This window comes from Panthera leo, chromosome A1 (assembly GCF_018350215.1).
Source record: "Panthera leo isolate Ple1 chromosome A1, P.leo_Ple1_pat1.1, whole genome shotgun sequence".
Lineage (NCBI taxonomy): Eukaryota > Metazoa > Chordata > Mammalia > Carnivora > Felidae > Panthera > Panthera leo.
Window position 1 is genome coordinate 116,983,560 of NC_056679.1, and position 19,471 is coordinate 117,003,030.

General features: G+C 39.5%; 2 protein-coding genes across 2 annotated transcripts in view; both read left to right on the forward strand.

Moving 5' to 3' along the window:
• The first annotated feature begins 762 nt into the window (after window positions 1-762).
• PCDHB2 (protocadherin beta 2) lies at window positions 763-4,437 on the forward strand. Its single transcript, XM_042937348.1, has one exon. It carries the CDS (start codon window positions 1,073-1,075, stop codon window positions 3,464-3,466), a length of 2,394 nt encoding a protein of 797 aa, XP_042793282.1. The 5' UTR covers window positions 763-1,072; the 3' UTR covers window positions 3,467-4,437.
• Window positions 4,438-6,784: 2,347 nt separating this feature from the next.
• The window catches only part of PCDHB3 (protocadherin beta 3), a 31,808-nt gene continuing 19,121 nt past the window's right edge, over window positions 6,785-19,471 (forward strand). Inside the window, exon 1 of the mRNA XM_042937394.1 lies at window positions 6,785-9,440. Coding sequence (XP_042793328.1) covers window positions 7,170-9,440 — 2,271 coding nt within the window. The 5' untranslated portion in view covers window positions 6,785-7,169. The remainder of the gene's footprint in view (window positions 9,441-19,471) is intronic.

Consider the following 19,471-nt stretch of genomic DNA (forward strand, 5'->3'; position numbering starts at 1 on the left):
AGCTGATTTGAGGTTATGTAAAAAATGCTCCTGCTGCATCTGGGTGGGTCAGTCGGTTAAGCCTCCAACTCCGGCTCAGGTCATGATCTTGCAGTCTGTGGATTCAAGCCCTGCATGGGGCTCTGTGCTGACAGCTCAGAGCCTGAAGCCTGCTTTGGATTCGTGTCTCCCTCTCTCTGCCCCTCCCCTGCTCGAGTGCGCTCTCGCTCTCAAAAAAAAAAAAAAAAAAAAAAAAAAAAAAAAAAAAACCACATTAAAAAAAGAAAATAAAAATACTAATACATTAACATGAAGACATTTTCCGACTACTTTTGGAGATTTTCATGTGGCCCAAATGCATCAAATTTCAGGGAAATGTGAATTGAAAGTGGTCCCCAGAGAAAGAGGAGTAAGAGGAATACTTCATCGTCCTAAGAGAATGTTCTCATTTGAATACTGTGCTTGTCCTGGGTTTCTATAGTTTTTGGTTTCTTTGGGGTGTGAGGATGGTAACCTAAACACCACCGAGATGCATACATGCCCAACTTCTAAATAAAACTGGGAACTGCCTACTCAAAGCCTTGTTTCCTCCTGGGACTGAAGTTATTCCCTTCCAGTTTCCGAAGTCGATTTTTTTTTTTCTCATTTAAAAAGAGCCCCTTCGATCTGTGAGAAAACTGGAACGGAAATTTGTCAATGCTTGCTGTGGTTGTTATGGATGCAATGAAAAAGCCTTTGGAGACGCAGATAAGACTTTGAGATATTACTTGAAAATACTCCCTTTAGATGGCCATCTGTCTTGAAAGAAAGGATTAGGATTTTCTTCCTGTTTTGGATAAACTAAACACTCGGGAAGGACGCTGGGTGGCGCTGCAGCATTATAAGTAGAACGAAGAGAGCTACCAGCCGGCGCTCCTTGAGCCAAATGCTCCGCTGAAGAAACAAGCAGGAAGGGGAGGCATTCTAAAGTGGTTGCTCCGGGAAATCAGGGCCCTAGGCGTCTCCATTTCTCCCACCATCTACGAGATACTGGGAGATAAGAGCGACAACTCGAGCCGAAGCTGGGTCAAGTTTGCGGGGAGACCGGAAGGCGATGGAGGCCGGAGAGGGAAAAGAACGCTTTCTAAAACAAAGGCAAGTCTTGATATTCTTTGTTTTGCTGGGCATAGCTCAGGTTGCTTCCAAGCCTAAGCAGTACTCAGTGGCTGAGGAAATGGAGAGTGGCTCCTTTGTGGCCAATTTGTTAAAAGACCTGGGGCTGGAGGTAAATCACCTAGCTGCGCGGGGGGCTCGGGTCGTTTCCAAAGGGAAAAAAACGCGTTTGCAGTTTGATAGGCAGACAGGGAATTTGTTGTTAAACGAGAAACTGGACCGGGAGGAGCTGTGCGGCCTTGCCGAGCCCTGTGTGCTACCTTTCCAGGTATTATTGGAAAATCCCTTGCAGTTTTTTCAGGCCGAGCTATGGATTAGAGATATAAATGATCATTCCCCGGTTTTCCTAGACAAAGAAATACTTTTGAAAATTTCAGAAAGTATCACTCCCGGAACTACTTTCCTAATAGAACGTGCCCAGGACTTAGATGTGGGAAGCAACAGTCTCCAAAGTTACACGGTCAGTCCAAATTCCCACTTCCATCTTAAATTACAAGACAGTTCCGACGGCATATTACCACAGCTGGTGCTGGACAAAGCGCTGGATCGAGAGGAACAGGCTGAGATCAGGTTAACTCTCACTGCGCTGGACGGCGGGACTCCACCCAGGTCTGGCACTGCCCTGGTCCGCATTGAAGTTTTAGACATCAATGATAACGCGCCCGAGTTTGCAAAGCTGCTCTATGAGGTGCAAGTTCTGGAAAACAGTCCTATTGGATTCCAGGTTGCCGTAGTCTCTGCTAGAGATTTGGACATTGGAACCTATGGAGAAATATCTTATGTATTTTCCCAAGCCTCTGAAGATATTCGCAAAACTTTTCAAATAAATGCAAAGTCAGGAGAACTCATTTTAACACAGAAACTGGATTTCGAATCCATTCAGAGTTATACATTAAATATTCAGGCGACAGATGGTGGAGGCCTATCTGGAAGTTGCATGGTATTTGTCCAAGTGATGGATTTGAATGACAACCCTCCGGAACTGACTATGTCAACACTTATCGATCACATCCCAGAAAACTTGCAGGAGACCATAATTGCTGTACTCAGTGTTTCAGATCCTGACTCGGGAGACAATGGAAGAATGGTTTGCTCCATTGAAGATGATCTTCCTTTCTTCCTTAAACCTTCTGTTGAGAATTTTTACACCCTACTGACAAACACACCTCTGGACCGAGAGACCAAATCCGAGTACAACATCACCATCACCGTCACCGACTTGGGGACCCCCAGGCTGAAAACGCAGCACAACATAACCGTGACGGTCTCCGACGTCAACGACAACGCCCCCGCCTTCAGCCAAACCACCTACACCCTGCGCGTCCGCGAGAACAACAGCCCCGCCCTGCACATCGGCAGCGTGAGCGCCACGGACAGGGACTCGGGCGCCAACGCCCAGGTCACCTACTCGCTGCTGCCGCCCGCGGACCCGCAGCTGCCCCTGGCCTCCCTGGTGTCCATCAACGCGGACAACGGGCAGCTGTTCGCGCTCAGGTCCCTGGATTACGAGGCGCTGCAGGCGTTCGAGTTCGGCGTGCGCGCGGCCGACCGCGGCTCGCCCGCGCTCAGCAGCCAGGCGCGGGTGCGCGTGCTGGTGCTGGACGACAACGACAACGCGCCCTTCGTGCTGTACCCGCCGCAGAACGGCTCTGCGCCCTGCACCGAGCTGGTGCCCAGGGCGGCCGAGGCGGGCTACCTGGTGACCAAGGTGGTGGCGGTGGACGGCGACTCGGGCCAGAACGCCTGGCTGTCGTACCAGCTGCTCAAGGCCACGGAGCCCGGGCTGTTCGGCGTGTGGGCGCACAACGGCGAGGTGCGCACGGCCCGGCTGCTGAGCGAGCGCGACGCCGTCAAGCACAGGCTGGTGGTGCTGGTCAAGGACAATGGCGAGCCGCCGCGCTCGGCCAGCGTCACGCTGCACGTGCTGCTGGTGGACGGCTTCTCGCAGCCCTACCTGCCGCTCCCGGAGGTGGCGGCGGCCGAGGCGCGGGCAGACCCGCTCACCGTCTACTTGGTCGTGGCCTTGGCGTCCGTGTCGTCGCTCTTCCTGTTCTCGGTGCTGGTGTTCGTGGCGGTGCGGCTGTGCAGGCGGAGCCGGGCGGCGTCTGCGGGTCGCTGCTCGGGGCCTGAGGGCCACTTTCCGGGCCACCTGGTGGACGTCAGCGGCGCGGGGACGCTGTCCCAGAGCTACCAGTATGAGGTGTGTCTGACGGGAGGATCTGGGACCAACGAATTTAAGTTCCTCAAGCCGATTCTCCCCAATTTCCTTGGTCTGGGTGAGGAGAGGGTTCATGAAGCAAACCCCAGTTTCAGGAATAGCTTTAAATTCAGTTAAGTATTAATTAATAAGGGTCTACTGAGCCTAGTCTCCGTTAATTTGTGTAAAGTCTTTTTGTACTGCCTTGCCCACTTGGGTTCTTTTTATTTGGTGTGTAGCTATCCTATTCCAATTCGGTGCATGTTACTGGTGTTTCTAAATGCCTTCGTTTGTAGTGTAAGGAATGCAGATTTCTTTTTCTTTTTGTTGATTAGTCTCACTGTAACTTAATTCAACTTAAAGTGTGAAAGTAAACTTTGTATTTTCTGAAGTCTTTAATTTTTAAGTTAGAGCATCTTTTTCCAAATTCACCTTCCACAGTTTCTAGGTTACTTTTCAGAACTTAAAATTTAAAACGTTTTTTAAATGTTTGCAATCACTACATAAGCTTATTCTTTTTCCAGAATATTTGTGTTTGTATATTCTCTTAAACTAGTATAACTTTAATTCTCTTCACTCACATTGGCTAAAACTTTTAACATATGTATGTTCATGAACACTAAAGCAATGTCTCACATTTTTCTAAATATGTATTTCCTTAAAGTATCCTTAAATGGAAGTTATGATTCCTTTGAGATTGTGACAACCTTGACTGTTGGATTCTACAAACCATTCATATTAAAATGCTCAATAAATCAACCACTAATATTCTCAAATGTAGTTAAATAAGTAGCATATGTCCAGTCGTTTTCAAAGCCATGTAATTCTTAATGCTTTCTATTAAAATTTTTTTCTTTAAACTTTTCACATCAATTCCCCCTTTAAAATATTAGTTTTAGCAATTACAAACATCTATTAACTTTGAGCAAGTCCTTAAAATCCAAAAGATATGAGGAAATAAACATGTCTTTGTCCTTCACCAAATTTTAGAAACTTCAAATGTAGTTTGGCATTGCATGTTTCAAAAATTTTGGATTGTTTATAATTCCTTTGGGAATAAGCCTGTGAGGAAAAGATTTATCTTGGTCTGGCCATTATTTTGTGTTCTTCTTCTTCTTCTTCTTTTTTTTTTTTTTTTTTTTTTTTTTTGCACCACTATTTTTCCCTGTTCAGTTTCCTAGGGTTTTCAAAGCTCTTTTCTTTTTTTAAGTTTATTTATTTTGAGAGAGAGAGAGAGAATGCATGTGTGATGGGGGGAGGGGCAGAAAGAGAGGAGAGAGAATTCCAAGCAGGCTATCAGATAAAAGCCGGTTCTGGGACTTGAACCCACTAACCGTGAGATGACAACCTGAGCTGAAACCAAGAGTTGGAAGCTTAACCAACTGAGCCACCCAGGTGCCCCAAAGCTTTTTTCTTTTTATGTGCTTGAATATGTGTCTCACTAGCTGCCCTTTTATTGCATGACTAGTGTAGTAACTGGAAGATTATAGGTTCTTAACAAAATTTTTAAATGATTGAAAGGAAAAAGTGTCTTTTCTTCACCTGTGATATTTTGATATTTAAAGACACTAAGATACTCATAGGACAAAATTTTGCTGGCATTAAATGCTCTCTGATGTTTAAGGAATTACATATATAATTTTTGTTTACTAATTGAACCGATGATCACTGTTATTCAAACAATATGCAGTTTCAGTCCCCTGTCTCTCTCCTTCAACATATTTTTGCTTTTCCCTTTCTGCTTAATTGGAGTCTCCTCTCCTGCCTTCTAGCTTAAGGAATACATATGGAGAAACTTTTTTTATTTTATAATTTAAATTTCAGTGTATAATTCCCTAATTCATCCAACTTTATTTGTTGTAGTTCAATTTCTGATCCATACATTAAAACACATTTTTAATTCTTAATGTTCTTCAATCTGTCTTTAAATTACTGTATATTATGTTTATTTGAATGAGCTATACTATTAAAATTATAATATGAATTTTAAAGGTGTCCTATTGAGATTAGCAATGTAGAGCACTACCTTACTATCAAAATTCTCTGATCACCCAACTTGTTACCTGTAGAATCTTGGACAAGTCACATAATTTCTGTCCTGTCAAAAGGATAACAGCTATTTCTATAACTTGAAACCATGACTAAGGTAATACAAAGATATAGAAGTGCAATCGCTGTTATTTTTAGCGTTACTAATATTAAGAGTAAACCTAATAGAGGATCCTTCATGTAGCATTCCTAATTATTGTGAAGATGCTAGATTGAACACGTGATATTTGCATTGTTTCATTTCTCTGCTTAAAACCTTGCAATATCTTTGTTTTATTCTTAGAATAAAATCCAGTCACCCATTATTTGCCCTCAGTTTATTTCTCCATCCTTCTCTTCCCACTTACTCTTGAGACACTAAGTTTTAGGTGCATTGTCCTTTTATTATCTAGAATAGCTATACTTTACTATTGTATGGCCTTTACCTATCAGTTTTTCATTTATGGGTTCTTCCCATTTTACAGTTTTAGCCTGGCAAACATCTTTTCTTGAATGTTTATTTATTTATTTATTGAGAAAGAGGGAGAGAAAGCATGAGTGGGAGAAGGGCAGAGAGAGAGAGAGAATTCCAAGCAGGCCCTCCACTGTAGGTACAGAGCCCAATTCAGTCCCACTAACCATGATGAGATCATGACCGGAGCAGAAATCGAGTCAGATGCTTAAACCACTGAGCCACCCAGGCATCCCAAGCCTAGAAAACATCCTTCATGTTCCAGACTAAATGGCACAACTTTGACAAAACTTTTTCACCCCCCAACTCATTAGGTCAGGTCCCCTATTTCATACTTTCCATGCACTCAGTACCTTTCCTATATAGCACAAACTGTTATATTTGTTTGTTTGAACATATATTTAAAGTCTGTTTACCCCCTTAGATTGAAAACCATATAAGATATATAGACACAGTCTGTCCTGTTACCACTAGATGCTTAACTTCTACAAACTCAACAAATAGCTGTTTCCACAGATGAAATACAGTTGTACAGTTAATATAGATGAAACCAGTAAGTACAAAAGGAGAAATCTGTGTTCCTTGAGTGATTGTGAAAATTTTATAGAAATTAGGCATTTGTGGTCTCTGGATAATATCCCCTGACATGATCTATTATCATTTTTTGTCACCTTGCATGAGATAATCTTTTCATAGTATTTTTTTTCTGAGTATAAATGCAACTGATGCACATTATACAAACTCTGGAAAATAAGAGAAAAACGCAAATAGGATATGAAGCATGTCATAATTTAAAAAACAATCTTTTAAGGTTTACGTGTAATAATTACAGAAGGGCAGGCGGAGTAGCCCTAGCAGCGAAATCATATAAATAATCAAAATCATGTAAATGAGGACTCCACCAGAGACGGATTTTTTTTTAGATAACAGCACATTTCATTTACCTCGGTTGTGTTAGTTTCACTGATATAACACAAGAACCTCCTCCAACAGCGTCATATGGGTTTGATAAGGGGAATAAGCGATTAAAATATCGAAACAACACCCACCCCCCTCTCGCCCGAACAAAACACCTTCTCCGGAGATTTCTAAACTGCCAGCGAACGCATGGTGGCACTGTTGTCTAAGAAGGCGAATTAAACCACAGGAACTGTGCGCACTGCGTAAGGCACAGATCCAGTGCCGTAAACTAGGGGTTGTGAGCCTGGGCAGATTTTTAAGCAACCAAAACTGAGCCCTGGAAAGAATTATTCGCTAGGCCTTCTTCAAAGATTGGAAGGCAAAAGACTGCGTTTCCTAGCACTGCCAGAGGCTTAGCTTGGCAATATTTCCAGGAAGAACATGGCCGAAAGCACAATGGAGGCCAGAGGGGAGCGCTTTCTTAGACAAAGGCAAGTCCTGTTTCTGTTTGTTTTTCTGGGTGGGTCTCTGGCTGGGTCTGAGTCAAGACGCTACTCTGTGGTTGAGGAAACAGAGAGGGGCTTTTTAATAGCCAACATAGCAAATGATCTAGGGCTTGGGGAAGGGGAACTGGCTGTGAGGGGTGCACAAGTTGTGTCTAAAGGAAACAAACAGCATTTTCAGCTTAACCATCAAACTGGCGATTTGCACCTGCGTGAGAAATTGGACCGGGAAGAGCTATGCGGCCCCACGGAGCCATGTATACTACATTTTCAGATATTACTGCAAAACCCTTTGCAGTTTATTACAAATGAGCTTCACGTCATAGATGTAAATGACCATTCTCCGGTATTCTTTGAAAATGAAATGCAGCTGAAACTCTTGGAAAACACGCCACCAGGAACCATGATTCCTTTGGGAAATGCTGAGGACCTGGATGTGGGAAGAAACAGTCTCCAAAACTATACGATCACTCCTAATTCCCATTTCCACGTTCTCACACGCAGTCGTAGGGATGGAAGAAAGTACCCACAACTAGTGCTGGACAAATCTCTGGACCGTGAGGAGCAGCCAGAGTTCATTTTGACTCTTACCGCGCTGGATGGCGGCTCTCCACACCGGTCTGGGATCGCCAAGATCCACATCCTGGTCTTAGACATAAACGACAATGCCCCAGAATTTACACAGACACTCTACGAGGTTCAGATTCTAGAGAACAGCCCCCTTAACTCTGTTGTTGTCACTGTCTCAGCTACTGATTTAGATACAGGAAATTTTGGGACAGTATCATATGCATTTTTTCATGCTTCTGAAGAAATTCGTAAAACTTTTCAGCTAAATCCAATTACTGGTGATATCCAGCTAGTCAAATATTTGAATTTTGAGGAGATGAATACTTATGAACTGGACATAGAAGCCAAAGATGGCGGAGGCCTTTCAGGGAAAACAACAGTGATAGTTCAGGTGGTTGATGTGAACGACAACCCACCAGAACTGACATTGTCCTCAATTACCAGCCCTATCCCTGAGAACTCTCCAGAGACTGTGGTGGCTGTTTTCAGTGTTTCTGATCTAGACTCTGGAGAAAATGGAAGAATTATGTGTTCCATCGAGGACAGTCTCCCCTTCATCCTTAAACCCTCTGTTGAGAATTTTTACACCCTACTGACAAACACACCTCTGGACCGAGAGACCAAATCCGAGTACAACATCACCATCACCGTCACTGACTTGGGGACCCCCAGACTGAAAACGCAGCACAACATAACCGTGACGGTCTCCGACGTCAACGACAACGCCCCCGCCTTCAGCCAAACCACCTACACCCTGCGCGTCCGCGAGAACAACAGCCCCGCCCTGCACATCGGCAGCGTGAGCGCCACGGACAGGGACTCGGGCGCCAACGCCCAGGTCACCTACTCGCTGCTGCCGCCCGCGGACCCGCAGCTGCCCCTGGCCTCCCTGGTGTCCATCAACGCGGACAACGGGCAGCTGTTCGCGCTCAGGTCCCTGGATTACGAGGCGCTGCAGGCGTTCGAGTTCGGCGTGCGCGCGGCCGACCGCGGCTCGCCCGCGCTCAGCAGCCAGGCGCGGGTGCGCGTGCTGGTGCTGGACGACAACGACAACGCGCCCTTCGTGCTGTACCCGCCGCAGAACGGCTCTGCGCCCTGCACCGAGCTGGTGTCCAGGGCGGCCGAGGCGGGCTACCTGGTGACCAAGGTGGTGGCGGTGGACGGCGACTCGGGCCAGAACGCCTGGCTGTCGTACCAGCTGCTCAAGGCCACGGAGCCCGGGCTGTTCGGCGTGTGGGCGCACAACGGCGAGGTGCGCACGGCCCGGCTGCTGAGCGAGCGCGACGCCGTCAAGCACAGGCTGGTGGTGCTGGTCAAGGACAATGGCGAGCCGCCGCGCTCGGCCAGCGTCACGCTGCACGTGCTGCTGGTGGACGGCTTCTCGCAGCCCTACCTGCCGCTCCCGGAGGTGGCGGCGGCCGAGGCGCGGGCCGACCCGCTCACCGTCTACTTGGTCGTGGCCTTGGCGTCCGTGTCGTCGCTCTTCCTGTTCTCGGTGCTGGTGTTCGTGGCGGTGCGGCTGTGCAGGCGGAGCCGGGCGGCGTCTGCGGGTCGCTGCTCGGGGCCTGAGGGCCACTTTCCGGGCCACCTGGTGGACGTCAGCGGCGCGGGGACGCTGTCCCAGAGCTACCAGTACGAGGTGTGTCTGACGGGAGGATTTGGGACCAATGAGTTCAAGTTCCTCAAACCGATTATTACCAATGGTCTGGTTGAAGACACCGAGTGAGACTAAAGCAAAGCTCCAATTTTAATGATAGTTTAGGTCAAAAAGTAATTGTTTGGCTTTGATTGTTTTCTTTTATAATCAAGAATCTTTAGTTGATGTAATATTGTCTTTAAATATTGATTTTACTTTGTGGTTTTTGTTAATCCTCGTGTATTCTCTTTTATCTGCTTCCTGTCTTAGTAATGCAGTCTTAATGCCTCTTTTCTTTTTCTAATAGGTGAGCAGAAATAGATTCATTATCTTTTAATGGTGATTTCAAACAAGTTTACTTTAAGGAACTATCTCAAATTCTCTATCCAAAGCAATGTAGATAGAGTTCCAAAACAGTAATCTTGTAATTTACCCTGTTGAATACAGTCAGATAATGTTCTTTATAATATACTTAAAGCAGCTTTGTAGTTAATGAAGTTTGTGGATAGATTAAAATGTGTTTTCTCTAAGCTGTACCTTCTTTAAGGTACACCATGTTTTTAGGGACAATACATTTAGTTCATTTTCTGTTTTGACATTTGCAATTAATATTTCAATATTTTTACATTTCCGTTGTCATAAATGCACACAAAATACAGGCTATAAGGCAAATTACTCTTGGATTTGCCTAGAATATTCTCATGAAGACTGAAGAAAAAATATAAACCTACAGCATTTTGAAAAACAGATTGTGCTTTTACATTTTGCATGAAAATGTTGTTTAGTGGGGCATCTGATGCTATGACAATTTAGTGTGTAAATTCTGAGAGAAGTTATCAACCTAAGAGTCGTTTTTTAATAATTTCAAGAAAGCACGTACATGTATGATCTCTAAATGCTTTATGTAAAAGTAGTGTCCCATCCAGTCCTACTTTTAAAATTAATATCTACTTGGCATTTAGGTGGTGATATATGAGGGAAATCTATAACAAAAATTATAATATATACATATATGTATATTATATAATTTTATTATATTTTATAAAATTATATAATTTTATTATATATATGGATACATACATATATATGTAATTTTTGTTTTTTGTCTTGGTTCCCTTCTCCTGATTTCAACCTGACATGACCCAGGATTATATATGGTCCTTCTGAGGACTGTCCATCCACACTAGCATTCTACCACCTACAATGTAATTAAAAGATATACAAGAATAGGTAGTTCTAAAGAAGACAGAGCAAGGGGCTCCTGGGTGGCTCCAGTTGGTTGAATGACTGATTTGACTCAGGTCATGAATCTCACAGTTTGTGAGTTTGAGCCTTGCATCAGGGCCCGTGCTGATAGGTCAGAACCTCCAACCTGCTTCAGATTCTGTGTCTCCCTCTCTCTCTGCCCCTCCCCCACTCATTCATTTTCTCTTTCTCTCTCTCTCAGAAGTGAATAAACATTGAAAGTTTTCTAAAAGAGCAGTATCATTGTGAAAGTCTAAATTGGCTATAACTATGAATAAAATCTGGAGGCAACCAAAGTCACATTTTATGGCTATTTTGAGTGAAAGAGAAAAACTTATTTTTAAGTGATAAAATATTTAGTCCCCAGTTAAATAAGTTGATTAGGAAAAAATTGGTTTTCTTCTTGAAGGCATTTTCTCATCCAGAAGGACAGAACTTTCCAAGAATTGAATACTTATGACTAGAAGAGAGAAAACTGAAGTTTCTCAACAAATTTGAAAATCCCCAAAAGAGAAGAAAAATTTAAGATTGACATGACTTCAGTCATATTTTAAAGTGCAGCTATAAATGGTGTCATTTTACATAACTGAGATCAAATGCATGAATCCTTAATAATCAGGGGAAAGAGTATTTCCTTTCATTGATGAAGCACTTTATAGAGATATTTTAATCTGGCTCTTCTGTTTAGATTTTTTTTTCTTCTTTTCATAAATTGGCTGAATTTTCATTAAGAGAGGAAAAGATCAAAGAATTGTGACCAAGTCTTCTCTGTTTGGCTGACTTAGTCCTAGGTAGTATCAGAGCTACTATTCCATTGTGGAAAGTATAGAAAGCAGTTCTTTTTTTGGCCAATATGGTATATGATCTGGGACTAAAGTTGGAGGAGCTATATGCTGAGCACTCATTTAGACCCAGAAGACAGAAGAACAGATGCTGTTAGTAACTTGGTAGATCCATTGAATTCACCTATTGTTGAGTGAACAGAATTTAGTAAAGCCAGAAAAGATCTTCTAGACTAAATTTGAAGATTAGAAACAATTACACCTTACTCTTGTTTCAAAGTTGATTTTTATTTCTGTGCTGTTGGAAGGTTTTTCCCTTTTATTTAAAGACAATTTTCAAAAACTTCTTTACCTGGATATTAACTACAGGACAGAGAAGGTACCATATGTATAGTACTATCTATTGTGGCCACTTTTTGGAATTCCCATACTGAAAGTCTGGTACAAGGTAAAAGCGATGACCTTCTATGTTAATGATAATTTTTAGTAGTCTTCTGTGAGGACTAGTAAGTTCATTACTGTGAGTTATTTCCAAATTGATCTCTAATATTCTAATTTTCAAAAAGTAAGAGAAATTAAAATGGCTCCTCTGCCCAAATATACTAAATAACCTTACTAGACTTTAAGGAACTTGACAGTAGAATCTGTTTCTGTTTTATTCAGACTTGTATCTCCAACACATGGCATTATGCCTCACACATAGTAGATGCTTGAATAGCTTTTGCTGAATGAGTAATTTTTAAAAAACATTTGAGAAATCAATGAATTTTTCAAGAGCTCATTTACTTGGAACTTATCTGTACACTGAATTTCAAAAGAACTAGCTACCTTCAGAAAGGGCTGGGGATTGATAATGCCAATTTCCATAGAACCAATATATTATTTAGCTGTCTTCCTTCACTTGTGTGGAGATTTCTGGAAACTCAGAGAATTGTAAAACAATGTACTGATCTCCAGTTGGGTTCCAGATGCACTTGCTCACATCTTTGATTTCAGCAATAAAGAAGAAATGAAATAAAAGTAATTTATAAAAGCACTGTCAACTTCCCAGACCTTCTGTTTACCAAATTAACTTCCTGAAATCTGTATTTAAATTCACTAGCCTCTAATCGATTATTCTCTTGAACTCTGGTTAGTCCTCGTGGTATAAAAATTAAGTGAAATTTGCAAGATCTGAAAGTCTTTGAATAAACTTTAAAGTAGCCAATCATTAATGTATTTTCAAAATGTAATTCTGGATAGTGTACATTCTTTTACCTCTCTGAAAACATAAATTCATAAATAACTTAAATATTTCCTTGACATTCACAATCTAGTTTTTAACACTTAAAAGCAAAGAAATGACAATGAATTTAAAACTTTTATGTAGGTTTGTTAAAAAACTAAACTATATTCAAGTATCACTCATTAAAACTAATGAAGTAAGTTACCATACTTTTTAGAACTCTTTCTTAATCCTTAAATATGGCTTCCTTGTAAATGAGGACTTTTTTTTTTTAATGCAAGTTTTTCTGTACATGTCACCACTTTTATTCTCTATTTATACTTGCTTCTTAGGGTAGCTTGCTGTATATTTTAAAGCTAGAAATCTATACTTTTATGTCTAATAGTTCTCTTCTTAGCCAATAGTTTGGTTGAACATAGATATTTAAATCTAAACTCATTTTCCTTCTGTTCTTTGGTATTCAACACTGTTGATTAAAAGTATGAACTCAGTATAGTTGCCATTTTTTATCTGTAAACTTCTTTATTTTATTTTTTTAAAGTAATCTCTATTCCAACTATGGGGCTTAAGCTCATTCCCCAAGATCAAAGTCACATGCTCTACCAACTGAGCCAGCCAAGAGCCCCTTCTTTACTCTGTTTTAGATTTTTTACCTTTATCCCGATGTTCTGGTACTTTCTCGGTCTCAGCCTGAGATTCACCCAATATACTGAAAAAAAACTATAGTTTTTTTTTCTTTTCAAAATTTCCATTTGATAAGTTTTCATAACAGCTTGTTCTTTATTTACAACTTATTTTTTGTTTGAGGACATTAAATGTCTTTTACTCTTAAGTTCTTTCCATATTGTTCTGAATCTGTGTTTGTTATGTATACATTCTTTTATCTGTTGAGTGCATTTTTCACACTGTTAGTCTTCCTCATATGCTTGGTGATACTTTACTGATCACTCCTCTCCTACTGGAGGTTTCACTCACACCAGTACTGATTTTGGTAGCCTTATCGAAGGGAGGAAAGAGGAGTCTCACGGTGGTTTCAGTCCCAGGTTCTACAAACCCAAGCCTTAATTAAGAAGCTTAGCTCAACTTTGTCAGACACAGAAGTTTGAGACCAACACCTAATGATGTGTTTGATTTGGTCCCGCTCTCCCTACTACAGAGTAGGTGGTCCTACTCTGCATTTGCTCCATGAGGCAAAATCGCAGGGAGTGTCACCCTCTGACTCTTGTTTATCTTGGTGTCTGTTACAGCTGTAGACTTGGGAGCTAATGGAGACATTTTTTACTTTTCAATCTTCAGAGTGAACAAACTGATTTTGAGGAAAATCGAGTTGTAGCTGAAGTAATTGATACATAGGGTTTACCTACAGGAAAAAAATCATGGTCTTTATTAATATATATGACACTGCTGCACATGGTAGTCCTGGATGACACACATACTTGCTGGATAGCCAGAAAAACTTGCTGCAAAACTATCTTATTTTATGCATTGAGCTGGTGCCACATAAAACAAGGTGGTAACCTGGATGTAACTTGAGTTAAAACTCAGGACTTTTATCAATGATTCGAAGCTTCAGAGTATTTGATGTTTACATGTCGAAGTATGGAGCACTGAAGCATAACTACTAGGCTCCTAAGTGACAGGCACAGCCAGGCACAAGCTGTTGCTGTTATTAAGGACTATAAGCCACCTCCATTTGACATGGTCTAGGACCTATCCCAGCCTGACCTGTCATTCCCTGAACCTCCACATAAGTCTACTCAGCTGACAGGTTCTCTATCCTCTTGATCACTGAGTTGACTCAGCCATCTTCCACTCTCGGTTTTCTGCTCCTGTTGTGGAGGACTAACAGGGAACCTTCAGTGGACTACTTCTCATAAGGCCATTTTTTGAGTATTTGGGGGATATCAACATCATCGGGACTTAGTTGCAGAACTATTAATGTGAGAGGTTTCTGACCAGAATATCAGAGACAAATGGGTTCAGATTTCTAAAGTCATTTGGCTCCAGATAATATGGGCTGTCTATGAGGAAAAGAGCTTTGATGAGAAACTCAACTTCTAGAACAATTTGGGGTTTATCAAAAATTAAAATTGTGTTCTCTATTGTCATTTTCAGATTTGTTTTGCCTAAATTTATCTCTGGGGAAGTGAATTTTTTCATCTTGAATGTTTTCCTATTCAAGGTTTAATAAGTAATCAAAAAACTTTCCAGGGGCTCCTGGGTGGCTCAGTTGGTTAAGCATCCATCTCTTGATTTTGGCTCAGGTCATGATCTCATGGTTTCTGAGTTTGAGCCTGGTGTCAGGCTCTGAACTGACAGCATGGAGCCTACTTGGGATTCTCTCTCTCCCTGTCTCTCTGTCCCTCCCCTGCACTCTCTCTGTCTCTCTCAAAATAAATAAATAAACTTAAAAAATAATAATACTATTTTTAAAAAAATTTACACAAAGAAAGTCCCAGGACTAGAATTCTATTGAATGTTTAAAAAATTAACACCAGTCCTTCACAAACCTGATTTTAAAAAGAGGAGCAGGGACCACTTCCCAATTCATTCTGTGAGGCCCATATTATTCTGATGTTAAATGCAGGCAAAGATAACACAAGAAAAGAAAACTCTATGCCATTATCCCTTACGAATATAGATGCAAAAATTCTCACCCGAATATTAGCAACCTGACTCCAGCAACATATGAAAGGGATTAAACACCACAGCCAAGTGGAATTTATCCCAGAAATCAAAAGCTGGTTTAACATATGAAAATCAATCAATAAAATATACCATATTAACAAAAAGGGAAAAGCCATACAATCATCTCAATTTACACAGAAAAAGCACTTTACAAAGTCTAACACCTTTTCGTGATAAAAACACTTAACAAATTAGTAAGAATAGGAAATATCCTCAACCTGATAATGGGCAATTATAAAAACCCACAGCCAACTTCATATTTAATGGTGAAAGATGAGAAATGAACAAGAATGCCCCCTCTCCCTGCTTCTATTTAATATTGTACTGGAAATCTAGCCAGGGCAATTAGATGAGAAAAAGAAAATCATTCAGATTGAAAAGAAGTAAAAGCATATTTGTGGATGACATGATCTTGCCTAAAGAAAATCCTCAGGAATCCACAAAAGTTACTAAAATTAATAAATGAGTTCAGAAAGGTTGGAGGATACAAGATCAACGTACAAAAATCAATTGTATTTCTATACACTAGCATTGGACAATCCAAAAAGGAAATGAAGAAAACAATTCCATTTATGATAGCATCAAAAAGAATAAAATGCTTAGGAACAAATTTAACAAAATAAGTGCAAGACTTGTACACAACAAAGCATCATTGAAAGAAATTAAAGCTGACTTAAATAAATGGAAAGTGTTCATGGACTAGAAGACTCGACATTGTTGAAATGATGATACCTCCCAAATTGCCAAATTGGTCTACAGGTTCAATACAATCCCTATCAATATCCCAGGCAGATTTGGTTTTTTTTTTTTTTTTTTTTTGGAAATTGGCATATTGACCTTAAAATTCATATGGAAATATAGGGGACCCAGAATAGCCAAACAGTCTTTGAAAAAGAACAACAGATTTGGAAGACTCATACTTCCTGAGTTTAAAGATGTATTGTGAGGCAGACATTAGATGTTTGAAATTTTTGATACATTAAACATATAATCTCTTTATTTAGTATGTCCTACAAGGAATTATTAGAAATTGTCTTAGACTACATCATAAATTTCTCAAGCCAAATTCTCATTATTCAAATATCTCCTTTCTAAATTTCCATTTCAATACATGTGATAAAAAATATCTTATAGATTTAGTTTGGAATTTTAGCTGATATTAATAATAATTTTAGTTTGCTTTCGCCAGTGAGCTGTATTGTTTGCTTTATAGTTATTTCACTCAAATGGCAAGCCTGAGGTATCTAATTTATCTATCTAGTAGAAACAAATCTCAAAAATTTATAAGACTTTCTTACAAAATTCACAAACCATCAATATTAACCAATTATTAATGTTAGTTTAGTAATTTGAAATAATATTATTAAAGTGCAATTTAAGGAACTAAAAATACTAATTAATATCTAATACCTATTTCACCAATTAATTTCTCTTTCTCTCAACAATTAATGTTCAAACTCCTTCTACTTTCCCCCTTAAAAACAGCCCTCAAGTCATCAGGAAGTTTGAAAAAATTCTTGCTTTTTTTAAAACAAGTGAGAGTATTCAAAACTTCAGAGTATGGATTTTGCATTTTGAATTTTCCATCTACTTGTATTCAAATTCCTTTAAAATGATTTTTACCTTTTCTTCAATGAAATTTAAAGTTCTTGCCTATATTTTACCAGGGAGATATTAAAACTATTCTCTCTCTCTTTGTATACTCAAAATGGAAAAAATACTTTAAATGTCATATTTCAGGTCCTGCAAAAGTTGTGTAAATTGTATGAATCCTTCAGAATGGATAATGCAACTTTCCTGACTGCAATAGAATGGTTTTTTGGGTGATCATTATTTATATCATTAACTCCTCCTCCATGCAGGGAAAATATAATAGGCTGTTTTTAAATTTAGCAGTTTATTTGGGGGGAATAATCTATGATGTAATATGTTACACTGTCCTTTTAGGCCATCTTTCTTGATTTTAACTTCACATACTGATAACATTTCAAAAGAGCATACATAGATATCTTTTTCTCCAATAATTAAGGCTATAGGGAATTCATTAAATACGTCATTCTTAATTTTTATTTTTTACCTAATTAATGGTCACAACAAAGCACTATTAGTTTCCCCTCCAATTCCTAAGTTTTGTAAGCACCTCTTTTTGCTGGTTTCTAACTCTAAAGGAAGACAGACCATCTTGAAGATGGTCATCTTAGGTTAACTACAAACTTGAACATAAATATATCTCACCTATGATGTCTATGTACCCAAGACTTAAATTTGGATCTACATTATCTAAAAAGTTGCCCACTTCTCCAATTCCACTTATGTAGATAAGAGAATAGATTCTGAAGCCACACACAAACAACAGTTTGAGTCCCAGCTCTGCCATTTCATATGATGTGTGATTATGGGTAGGTTATTTAAACCTAAATTTCTTCATCTATAAAATGCAGATGATAAGAGTGTCCACCTCATAAGGTTGTTGGGGGATAAAATGAATTAGTATATGTAATTGCTTAGAGTATTACATAGAATGGCATATAGAGACACATTTGTGTTAATATTATCTAGATTTCATTTGCTTTGGATTGACAAAAGGAACTGAAAAGAGTTGGTTTGCAACACTATTTGAATGTCAACAAATAGGAATAAGCAAATGAAATATAGTTTGAGATTTGTTCTGAACACTTTAATTTGAATCTAACTAGAACTTCATTATTATATTGTATTCAATTTGCTCTTTGTTTTGCCCAGGATATTTGTTTTCCATTTATATCTAAAATAATATCCTTGCTTTTTATTCTTTTCAGTATTTATTTCACTTAATGTTCATATATATATTGTATCTCCTCTGATTTGCCTTAAATGTAAAAGAATTCTAAAGTGTATTAATGTTATTATTGCCAATGCTGTATCTCTTATAGGAATTCATTAATAGAACTAGACTCAAAGTAAATTTAATTGAATAGTACTTAGCATGTACTATACTCTCATCTCTGAGAATTCTATATTTATTTTCAGACATGTTCATGGCTGCATACATGATCTGGCAATAATCTTACATATATAGAAACATGATCATTAGAGTGGATTAATTTATTTATTCAGCTGATATTTTTGAATGATCACCATTATCCAGGCTTCTTTCAAAAATATTTTTTAGGTTTATTTATTTTTGGGAGAGAGAGAGAGAGAGAGAGCGAGAGCGAGAGCACGAACAAGGGAGAAGCGGAGACAGAGAGAGAGAATCCCAAGCAGGCTCTGCACTCACAGTGCAGAGCCCAATGCGGGGCTTGAGCTCCCAAATCGAATCACCACCTGAGCCAAAATCAAGTGTCAGACACTTAACCAAGGTGCCCCCCAAAATATTTTTATAATACTTTCTGTCACTAACAGAATCTAAGATTATCATGCTTTTAAAATAACTCATTCTACATGAATTATAATTTATTAAGTTAATTAACTAATTAAATAAAATGACAGGGTATTTAAGGAGGGGAAATCCCATATGTGCCAAGATAAATGGCACTCCACTTAATATACTAATTGTAACCAACAAACTGGTTAACTGTATCTCAGTTAACTTACTGTATCAGGGCAATTACAATAGCTGCACACTGTGCTGGAACCCATTTTATAAATACGTTTCTTCTCTTTATGATATATGAATAGACAAGGCCTGAGGCACCCTTTGTTCACAGATTAAAATGTTTTAAATCAAGATTTCCTATCCACCCCCCACCCCGCAGTGAGTTGGTTGAAGAATATAGTATCTGGGATACAAAGGATGAATGTGCTAAGAAGCAAACATAAAATATAGATATCTATCTAACAAAGTAAGCTTAAACTTAAACCCTTTATCTTAACAAAATATTATGATTTTTATTCACTTGATTTTGTCTTTATATTATCCTGCTAATAGTCAAGTAGAGTAATCAAATCCTATACCCTTCAGTTTCCTTGTCGGTAAAACCCCTTTCATTTACTCTCCAAGTCTATTACTTGGAGAGAATAGAATCAAATACTAATACTTTTTTATTCCTTCTGAATTTAATGTGGGTTTACACTGTAAAAGGATTCATAACAAATCAAAATGCCTCTTCATT

Excerpts from the sequence above, each read along its gene's own strand:
- PCDHB2 (XM_042937348.1), top strand. The coding sequence starts at position 1,073 with ATGGAGGCCGGAGAGGGAAAAGAACGCTTTCTAAAACAAAGGCAAGTC.